The sequence below is a fragment of the Lolium rigidum genome, chromosome 6 (assembly GCF_022539505.1).
Source record: "Lolium rigidum isolate FL_2022 chromosome 6, APGP_CSIRO_Lrig_0.1, whole genome shotgun sequence".
In the NCBI taxonomy this organism is placed as follows: Eukaryota; Viridiplantae; Streptophyta; class Magnoliopsida; order Poales; family Poaceae; genus Lolium; species Lolium rigidum.
In genome coordinates, this window is record NC_061513.1 from 361,254,268 (window position 1) to 361,265,038 (window position 10,771).

The 10,771-nt window shown below is 46.8% G+C and overlaps 1 protein-coding gene and 1 long non-coding RNA gene across 5 annotated transcripts; both read right to left on the bottom strand.

Moving 5' to 3' along the window:
• Positions 1-4,384: 4,384 nt before the first annotated feature.
• On the bottom strand, positions 4,385-5,515 carry LOC124667787. Of its 4 annotated transcripts, none has more exons than XR_006991406.1 (5): positions 5,395-5,515; positions 5,039-5,147; positions 4,825-4,887; positions 4,611-4,700; positions 4,385-4,503 (listed from the first exon to the last, which is right to left on the bottom strand). It is a non-coding gene; the product is annotated as an uncharacterized LOC124667787 (long non-coding RNA). The 4 variants fall into 4 exon arrangements; XR_006991408.1 differs by having other exon boundaries at positions 4,825-4,908; XR_006991409.1 differs by lacking the exon at positions 4,385-4,503 and having other exon boundaries at positions 4,563-4,700.
• Positions 5,516-9,865: 4,350 nt separating this feature from the next.
• On the bottom strand, positions 9,866-10,515 carry LOC124665031 (probable aspartic proteinase GIP2). Its single transcript, XM_047202427.1, has 2 exons — positions 10,281-10,515; positions 9,866-10,224 (listed from the first exon to the last, which is right to left on the bottom strand). The coding sequence occupies exons 1-2, from the start codon at positions 10,513-10,515 to the stop codon at positions 9,878-9,880; spliced, it is 582 nt and encodes a 193-aa protein (XP_047058383.1). The 3' UTR covers positions 9,866-9,877.
• Positions 10,516-10,771: the final 256 nt, after the last annotated feature.

Genomic DNA, 10,771 nt, shown 5'->3' on the forward strand with positions numbered 1-10,771 from the left:
TGTTATTAATAACATCCAATGTTCATGATCACGAAACCATGATCATCTATTAATCAATAAGCTAGTTATACAGGAGGCTTACTAGGGACTCCTTGTTGTTTACATAACACACATGTATCAATGTTTCGGTTAATACAATTATAGCATGTATGCAAACATTTATCATAAATACAAAGGTATATTATAATAACCATTTTATTATTGCCTCTTGGGCATATCTCCAACACTACTGTGGAGCTTGTGGCGGCTAGGGTTTTACACAAACTAATACATAATTGGGAACATGGTTTACACAAACTAATACATAGTTTGACACATGGTTGACACAAATAAAAACATCGTAAAAAAGGAAAACCAGTTGTGTTGGTTCCGTTTTTCGCTGCCAAGAAAGAACACTCTCGGGCACTCCTAGTCACCCAAACTGGAAAATCCAGCTGGTGACGGTACCCTGTTGGTTCTTTCGAGGAAGAACAACCAGAAACCTTCACTATTGGGTACAACTGGCCTGTAGCCATATTCGCTGCAAAGAAAGAACACTCTAAGTTTTAACTATCGGTGTCCGAGCCGGATTCGTCGGTGTGGTAGTGCTTGTGGCAGGCTGTATCGTCGAACACCTTGACGATCATCTCTCCATCCCCCTCGTAGAGGAAGGTGAGCTAGCAGCCGGGCTCGAGCGCGAGGTCGCGGGCGAACTTGTCCCACCCCGTGTGCAGGTACATCTTGCCCTGCCCGTCGAACAAGACATCGACAGTCCACCGGCAGAAGTTGCAACTGGCCTCCCGTAGCTGCAAGTGCGCCGGCTCGACGCCATCGACGAACTCGGCGAACTTGTCCACGAGCTGCTTGATGCCGAGTGGGTCGTCCTCGATGCGGAGGAGGAACTCGAAGCACCTACCCTCCTGCGAAGACGAGGAGGCGCATGCGACGACGACCATGGGGCCGTAGCTGCTCCACCACGACGGCCCCTGCTCTGGCCCTGGGGGCGCCCAGGCCTGCGGCCTCGACCGCCTCGCCGGCCACTAGGACCCGCCATGGCCTTCCTCGCGGGCCTGGCTGCGTCGCAGGAAGAGCTAGATGGCGCTACGGTGGAGCTTGTGGCGGCTAGGGTTTATTTGGAGGAGTGGATGAGGAAGAAGAGCGTGCATCCTATTTATATAGGTCGAAGGCAGGCGACGACCGCGGGACGCGTGGCGTCGCCATTACATTACTGCGTTGGCGGAGGTGGGCGGCGGCCGCTCGGCAGGCGAGGTAACACCATTAACGTGGCGCAGACTGCCGAAGCGACGCCTCGACGCTGGCGCGCCTGAGAAGACGCATCGACGCAGGGTCGCTGTCAGGCGGACCCGACGAAACGTCCGCTAGACACGAGCGGACACTTTGCGAATCCGCGCAGCGTCCGCAGAGACGCATCCAAGACGCTTATATGGGCCAGGTTTGTGTCGCCGCGGATGACCCGATCACTTTGCGTCGCACCGCTAAGGTGGTACCAAACGTAATTTTTAACCCGGCGGAGGCAAACGGCCGCTCAAACGGCCCCGTTGGAGATGACCTTAGAGATGCCTTAAACTAGCACCATGGCTGAACGAACTGAATAGGGAATGGACGGATGCGCTGTACCTTGATGGGCTGGGCTGGGCTTTGTTTTAGACATATGTTTAACTTTACTAGGATCGGCGCGGCGCACGCCGCGCCCGTGGCATTTTGATTGGGCAAATCCTATACACCGACCAGATCGGCCGCTACCGCGCGCCGCACACCCCCCGCGCGCGGTATGGGCCGGCCTGGTCGGCCCAGTTCGCTTCTTTTTTCTTTTTTCTCTTTTTTGTTTCTTTGTTCATTTCTTTCCTTTTTCTTTTTTATTTTTTGGTTTCTTTTTTGTTTCTTTTTATTTTTTTCTTTTCTTTTCTGTTTATTTTTATTTTTGTTCAAATTTGAAAATAGTTTAAATTTAGAAAATTTTCAAATTTGAAAATAGTTCAAAATTTAAAAAATGTTTAAATTTAAAAATCGTTCAAATTTGAAAACCGTTCAAGTACAAAAAATGTTCAAATTAAAAAATCGTTCAAATTTGAAGTCCGTTCAAATACAAAAAATGTTCAAATTAAAAAAGCGTGCAAATTTGAAATCCGTTTAAATTTGAAAAATATTCAAATACAAAAAATGTTCAAATTATAAAAGCGTTCAAATTTGAAATCCGTTCAAATATATAAAGCGTTCAAATTTGAAAAAATATTCAAATTCGAAAATTGTTCATAACTAAGAATGTTAATTTTTGGAAAAAATAAAATTTACAAATTTTAAAAAATGTTCAAATTTAAATTATGTCTATATCCGAAAATATTCAAATTTCGAAAAAAATGAAATAAAAATCTGAATATTTTTTAAATTTCGGAAATTTCGAATCTGAATAGATTTTGAAATTTTATTCTCCGAATTTTTTGTTTTAAAGTGAGATATTGAAAAAGAAAATTATTAACAGAAAAAAACAGCAAAAAAAGAAAACAACTTACCTCCTCTTAATGGGCCGCGGCCCAACCAACCGACCTGGTCGGTGGGGTGTGCGGTGCCCCGTACACGCCGACCAGGTCGGTGTACAGCATCCCCCTTTTGATTGTAGAGGAAGTGATTAGTTGGTGTAGAAGTATGAAGAATTGTGCCGGGGTGAGAGAGACATAGGCGCACTTTACATTGATCGTTAGTTGGCTATTTCATATAGCAGTAGGTAAAACATTAAGAATTGCAGCTATGGATCCTAGGCCTCTTGTATCTATCCAGCTTTTGAAGGAAACAAATAATGTTCGGTTCTTATTTAACTTTTGAGTCAAAATTTAGAGGCTGGAGAAACAATTTATAAACAAATTCTCTTTTTTCTCAATTACACATAGCAGGTAGTTGGGTCCATGTTTGTCATTTTCTTTAATTAGTTAACCCATCCTGGTTGGGCCTGCTTATGTCCTCTCTCGTTACTATTTTCAGTCACCTACTATCCCGATAGATGGATCCCCTTTTTCCCCTTCTTCTCGTTCACTGTGACAGTGGCTATCCGAGAGGAGGCGCAGGTGTGAGGGTAGCAAAGCCGGGCAACACAGAGGCTGTCCGTCCGTGCCGGGCAACAGGGATAGCCCCTGGCAGTGCCTACATCAGGAGCTGGAGGCTGTCCGTCGGCAGCACCGGCGCCGATTGGGTTGGGCGGTCGCTGTCGCGTAGCTGCATCAGTATTCATCGTCCGGCAAGCAAAAGGGTACACAACATCATGCATGTGTTTCTACCGGAGCTGTCGGCGGAGGGGGTCCGCGGCTCCGACCCGCCGCAGGGGAGCTGCGGCTCTTGCTCGTAGTCGGAGAAGACGCTGCAGGGGAGCTGCAGCGAAGAAGAGAGGCAATGGCGTGGGGGATTTGGGGATTGGGAGGGTGGTGAGCAGCAAGAAAAAAATGGAGAAGAATAATGCAAATAATGGCGTGTGGAGACCACGTGGTGACGATTCTGGTACATGAAAGAGAGAAGAAATGCAAGCGGATCCAACAATTTGCTGGTATGTTAACATTTCTCGCGCATCTACTAAAAAGTTGTATAATGAGTGTAAATTTCTTTTTCACTGAAAGGGTGAAAAAGATCAATATCTGAAACTGAACTTACACAACTTGATTGCAAATTTGATAGCATGTTAATAATTTCACTTTGAGAAGCAAATCTTTATAACTGAATTGCTACATATGCGTGTCAATTAGTATCTCTACACTGAAGAGAACAAAGAAACAAAACTACAGGAAAAATTTGTTGTATTCTGAATTTTGCTTTCAGTTTGATTGACCTGCTAAAATGTATCACATGCATCATAGTAAAAAGCAACACAAAGGAAAGAGGCCAGAGATAGTCCTTAGCACATACTGATTACATGACCAACATGAAACCAACTACTGATGTAAAATTTATGTAATATAACTGCACTACTATCTAGACAGTGTTTTCTCGAAGTGCATCAGCTCTTACAGGCTACTTGAGCTCAAAAGGAACTACTGACCATTAACATAACATGCAACTAATCACTACTCCCTCCGTCCAGGATATCTAGGCTTCTAAGGAAAAACAGCGGGACCAAGGCAGCAGATTAGTGGTTCGTTTCCTGGAGCCAAAATCAGCAGTTTCAACCAATCAGCGTTAGTTTTCATATTTTCTCCATAAAAGCCCAATAATTACGCCCAATAATTAAGGGATACAGAGAGGAAACGTCCGTGATGGAGGAGATTTTGCCATAATTAGGCCCACTAATTTAGGAGCAATTAATTCTAACAGGCCTTGTGGAGGTGGAGTTTCTGGACAAATAGATTTCCACTAGAGGCCTAGTTATCCTGGACGGAGGGAGTAATCAAAATTACATGTAATGTAACTGCACTACTATCTACATAGTGTTTCGGTAAATGCATCAACTCTTGTCGGTAAACTGAGCACCAAACATCTGTAGCCATTATGCAGACATGTAGCTGCTTGAGCATCATATTGGTCCTGCAATTAATCTTGAACAATCAGCTCTTGTTTTGTTTCTACTGGTGGTTATTCCACATTAGTGCAAAAGCAAAACATCTGTTAACCAATACTGACAATACTTGCACCTCAAGTTTAATCATCTAAACTCTGTAGGCACCAAAAACTTCAATGGAAAAAGGGACAGGTAAGTTGATGCTTTCAGTAGAGAGTGAACCCTAGGAAAAAGAATGAAAGGAGACATTGATTAATTTAACAACATAATAAGATAAACATCTGTGTAAAGACTCGTACATATAAGATGTCAGACGTTGTGACAGGAATGCAGGTGTGCTGCATTACCAGGTCACCACTTCCACTACATGTTGTACACAACTCGCTGAAACTGGAGAACTCCATCTGTATCTTCAATGGATCAAGAAAACACTGGTGCGGTGTTACATTTCATATACTGAGCTACTTTCTGAATTATCTGAATCTAAGATGCACGCATACATTTGGTATTACAACTGTATAATTGACATAGTTGACACTACAATAAAGTGTGTAAGCATACCTGAAACCATAAATTGGATAGCAAATAGCTGACCATCGTTACAGGTGATCAAGTACTTTCTGGTACGATCTTTAAAACTGAACATTCGAAATGTCATCTTGATTTGCACCTGAAAATATATGGCTTAAATAATTTGCTTGTACATGGAAAGTAGTGAGTTGCATCTGTATGAATATGTTAGTTTAGCAAATTAGTCTAATGTAAGCATATGTATTTTCAATAAAGGCGGCAACGACTGTACGGAATAGAATTAGACAATATAGTATAAGAATTATTTGTAGCTTACCCTACAGACCGCACCGAACTGCGAAGTGCACGATTTTATTATTATGTAAAAAAGGAATATTTAGACTTACCTCAACTTTCTGACAACTGAATTGCCTCCTGTATGCACATCGTTAGTCACAAGTCATTAGATATTATCTATGTGCCCCATTGCCTAAATCTTCAAACAGGTAGTAGAAACTTATGTTCATATATTTATGCTGCAAAAGAAGTAGAAATACCATTAAATTTAAATAGTATTCAGTTATTTTCTTATCTATTTAAGCATTATTGTAAAGAGCATACAAAAAGTAGAAGGTTGCACTGTATCTTTAAGTACTGCAAGCTATAAAGCATGACATGAGATTGTCGATCAAGCCATCAAGGTAACAACATTCAGAACACATGGGAAGTGCTATTTCTTAATCTAGTAGATTTAAGTCAATTGGTCTTTCAGCATCAAACAACCTATTGGTAACAGTTAGTTTACCTGATTCCATGTATAAGAAACATATATTTCATCTTCTAAACATTGGTGCAAGTTATATAAATGATTATGATGAATTTATATGCCAAAAAATTAGGGTTGAGTAATCAATCTAGGGAAAAGTCATGAAGCAAGAACATACACTTCCATACCGAGTGGCAATCTAAATCATTCATAAACCGTAACCAAATTCAAACTCTTGTTTCCCTTTCTTCTACCTCTTGTCCAAGTAGATTGGAAAGGTAGCATTCATGTGGCGTATTGATAGATGTAATGATGGAACAATAGAAGCACATGAAGCAATAGATAGATAGGCATGTGGACTCTGGTTTTGTTTCATCCACAAGTGAATTATACAAATCTGGATTTTTTATACTGAATCCTCTAGCGCAGATTGTCAAGCACTAAAACTCACAAACACATGAAAACAAAGATGTTTGCGGGAGTGAAACTAACAATTAAAATTATATATACATGATGTTGGGATTTGTACAATCTGACAAAACCAATTCAGCATTGAGTTAGAGCATTAACATACTCGATTACTTGTTGCTTCTTATATTTGTTCATTCACAAGTGAGTAAAATCCGCATTCATAAGTTGTTTAGTGTAGAACTGAAATATCATAAAAATAATGCATGAAAAAAAAGAAGAATGTAACACTTGCAAGTTAAATTAATCCAAAGGCTAGATGTGATACATTACAGAGAATCCACGATTGACTTGCTTAGACCATAAGCCCAACTAAGTTCAGCTCCATACCCATTCCCAGAACTATGCATTCCATAAGTAACATTTAGGCACGAATTAATGCTTTATTTTTTTTTGCAGAAAGGAGAAAGCATAGGAAAGGTTAATGCTTAAGTAATTAGGACCCGGAAACATCATGCTTTAAGTTAACATTTTCCTTGAATTTTCAGTTGTCACTAAGAGTAATACAGGAATCATCACCAAGGATCTCCTGCCAAAAAAGGAATGCTGGAAGAGCCTGCAAAATAACCCAAAACATGTGTTGTACCTGCAGTAAAAAAAGTAATATAATTTAGAATCACTACTGCAGACAATGAAGCATCATTACCTAACCGACTGAACCATCCCAGTTATATGTGTCACCAATTCCAGATACATGTAGCAAGTCTTAGAAAAGCTGAATCACTACTGCAAACAATGAAGAAACCAAGGGAGGGAAAACGTGGATGGCAGAAACTGTGTTCCTTGCTCCAAGTGCGCCACCAGACCAGCAGACAGGACTGATCTGCAAAGCAGATGAAGAACCCTAGGTGAAACACCATGGTCACAACTGACTGGAAAAAAGAGGAACCGAGCGAACAGCCTACCATCAAAAGAGAGAGAAGATGTGGAGGAGGAAGTTCAAGGGCAGGAGGGGGCGAGTGGCGCAGCCAATCTTCGTCCAACGAATCCTCCATGCCCGTATTACATGTAGCAGCCCCAGCAGGCCACGGACATCCCAGGAGGCTGTAGCAGCAGCCCTAGACCACCACACCACCGGGGAGACCAGAGGGTGGCCGAGCACGATGTGGTCGACGTGGGGATCCAGGAGGTGGTCGCCGGCGTCCATGTGGTGGAGCAGGAGCTCGGGGTGATCGAGAAGAAGGTGCAGGGGCTAGGGTTTCGCGGGCGCCCGCGTAGAGGCACGGCCAGGGAGGGGGAGGACCGGAGGAGAGATGGGCGGTGGGGGAGGGAATCGAGATGCGTATGGGCAGGGGATCTCTCGAGGTAGAGATAGTCAAAGCGGTTAGATAAAAAAAGGCACAACCACCCAGGATATCAAATAAAAACGTGGCAGCCCACCGAATAAAAACCCACGTCTCTACACCCCACAGTAGCTACCGGCACCTCACTCCGGGCATAAAACCCGAATCCCGAATCCCGAACCCGAAATTCCCGATCCCGAACCCGTATATCTCGAACCCGAAAAACCCGAGCACCTATTCGGGAACGTGTTTGGAATTCCCGAATTTATTTCAGGAATTTCGGGATTGTAGTCCTAACACCCGAATATCCCGAAAATCCCGAAAAGCCCATTAACAGTTAAGATTTACAAAGCCCAAACGTGAAACGCCTTGAACCCAGCCCAGTTGGAGCGATCGGTAACCCTACACTACCAGCACGAGGCTTGAGCGCACGCAATCTCCTCCACTTTCCCCACGCTCGCGTCTCCCAGACCCTTGCTGGCCGCCGCCGGCCGCCAGAACCGCTCCCGCCGGCCGCCAGAACCGCTCCCGCCGGCCGCCTGCGCTCTCCGGCCGCTGCCGCTCTCCACAGCCGCGCCCGCCGGCCGCCTCTGCTCTCCCCAGCCGCGCTCGCCGGCCGCCTCTGCTCTCCACAGCTGCGCCCGCCGATCCGCCTCCGCTCGCCAAAGCCGCGCCCGCCGCTCGCCGCAGCTCGCCACTGTCGTCTGCCACCGCCTCCTCGTCATCCTTGACGCTCGACGGCACATCAGCGCATCGATTGAGAGACTGCTTCTCCAACGCTGCTCAACTTTTTTTTTTCCGTTTGTAATTCGGGCTATTCAGGAATTCCCGATCCCGAACCCGAATTATCGGGTACCCGAATTTTCGGGAATGAAATAATATGAAGCACTTTCGGGTGTGATTTTGTGAAACCCGAACTATTTTTTTTTCGAATTTCCCGTCCCGAAATTTCGGGATTTCCCGAACGCCCAGAGTGACCGGCACCCATCAAAATTAATGAAAGGAGAGCAGTGTAGGAAGCGGTTACCGGTTACCCTTTCACTTAGAGGGAAAAAAGCAAAAATAGATCAGTTCCCTAAAGATAAAGGAAGAGGCTAGAGTAGGCAACGACGTGTCTCACAGCCATTCGAGATAAATATACCGTGAACAGTTCCTGGACCAAGGGTAAAGCCCAAAATCAACCATCTTTTATGTAGGGTATAATTTCTGCTTCTGGGAGGGCGGGGCGGGGCATGGCCTGGTCGAGTATCTCCGTCCCTGGCTCAAGCCCTCACTCATCATGTTCGCCTCTTTCTGCCGGCGGCGGCACAAACCCCCTCCAGTCAATCCCTGGAGCAATTCATCTCGCCCACAGTTACTCCTCAACAGCCGTCTCCTCTGTACCCAACTCCGAACTCTACCCAGCCACCGTCTCCTACCTCATCTCCTGCGGTCTCTCCCCTGCTGCCGCCGCCACGGCCACCACTTAGAAGACCCACATCCTTTCGAACGACAAGGCCGACGCCGTGTGTGCCCTCCTCAGAGACTATGGCTTCACCGACGCGGACATCGTTCGGACGTTGCGCAGCGCCGCGTCGATCCCGAACGGATCCTCCGCCCCAAGCTCGACTTCTTCGCCTCCCTTGGCTTGGAGCCCCGCAAGATCGCCAGCGAGCCTATCCTCCTCGCGCGCAGCCTCGACAAGCACCTCGTTCCGTCTAGTTCCTCCCCGGCATCATCGGCAGCGACGACGACCTCCGCCTCGGCTTCTCCCGCGTCGCTTGGGCCCTCATGGCTGACGCGGAAAAAAACATGTGCCCACTGTGGAAGCTCTCCGCCGATGCGGCTTGACCGAGGCAGCCATTTCGAAACTCCTCGTCATCCATATGGGCAGGGGCGCGGAGAGAGGGAGGTGGATTAAGATGTTTGTTCGGCCGTAGCCAAGTCGAGCGTGCGTGCATGTACTAGGATGAATCACTGTGACTGAAGCTGAATTTCAGTGTCAAGAGCGCATAGGAGATTTGTAATCTATCATTGCCGTACATGTTGGAGTATCGGACCAAAGGCCAGCCTGTTGTTTATTTGTGGTTTAGATCAATCTTGAAAATCTATGGGTATGTTAGTATCTATACCTCTCATTTGAACTCAGTCCCGGTGTTCCCCTCAAAGTCAAATTTAACATTTGAAATACTGTAGCCGATCTGAAGGAAGAGTTTTGCTATTAAAAAAAAAGCTGAAGAAAGAGCTTTAAAACTGACTGGCCGGCATATTGCAACCTCGCCCAACTTGAGTCAAAGCCAATTGTAATTACCTAAGGTCTAATTCCAGAGCAAATCCTCTGTTTGAGTTGACTGTGGATTAGCATTTAGACGTACATACAGGCTGCAGCCATTCCTACCCGAGGCGGAAGTTGTTGCAAGTCGTCTGCCGGGAGAGCAGGGATGAGCTGAACCCGAGGCGCGACCGTTGCAGGTCGAACTCCAGCAGGTTGTCCTCCATCATGTGGCCGCCGACCACCACCGACGTCCGAGGGGCGGGGCCGCCGTCTACCACGCCGAGGCAGAGCGCGCCGCCCCTGGCGGGCACCATCGAGTTGGCCCCGAACACCACCCACGACGTGGCCTCGTTCTGCAGCACCAGCTCGACGGTCGGCACGGCCGGGCCGACGCGGGTGCTCCCCACCTTGCTCCCGTCGTAGCAGAGCCTGAACGGCGCCACGGCGGCCACGCGAGGGATCACGGCTGACGGCACCCGGGCGTAGGACTGTAGGAGGAGGACGCGTACAACCCGGGGTCGCAGTCAACCCAGAGCGTGGCGCCGCCGAGGTCGAGCACCACCGTCACGGGCGTCTGCGGAGTGCGCTGCCGGAACCCGGTCACATACTGCAGCGTCGCGCTGTCCTTGCGCACCGGCAGCACCACGGCGCTCGGGTTCTTGCCGCTGCTGCTCGCCGCGCGGCAGGAGCACGTCGACAGCAGGAGGAGAAGCAGAGCGATGGCCGTGGAAGCGACGAGATGGGAGGAACCTGCCATGTTAGGCTCGATCGGTAGAGTGTGGCAGCGGCAGCGGGGAGGCAGGATGTTTATAGCGCTGGTTTGTCTGTCGCGATCCAGCACAGCGAGGCGGGAAGTGGCACCCGCAGATGGTGCATGCGAAATGAGGCAAAGTTCACAACCGTTGCTATTACTTCTGTTTCTCGAGATTCGGTTCAACACGACCCCACATGAAAACAGAATCTATAGCTATCATATGTGTAAAATCAACAGTACTCTTGTACCATCTAAATAA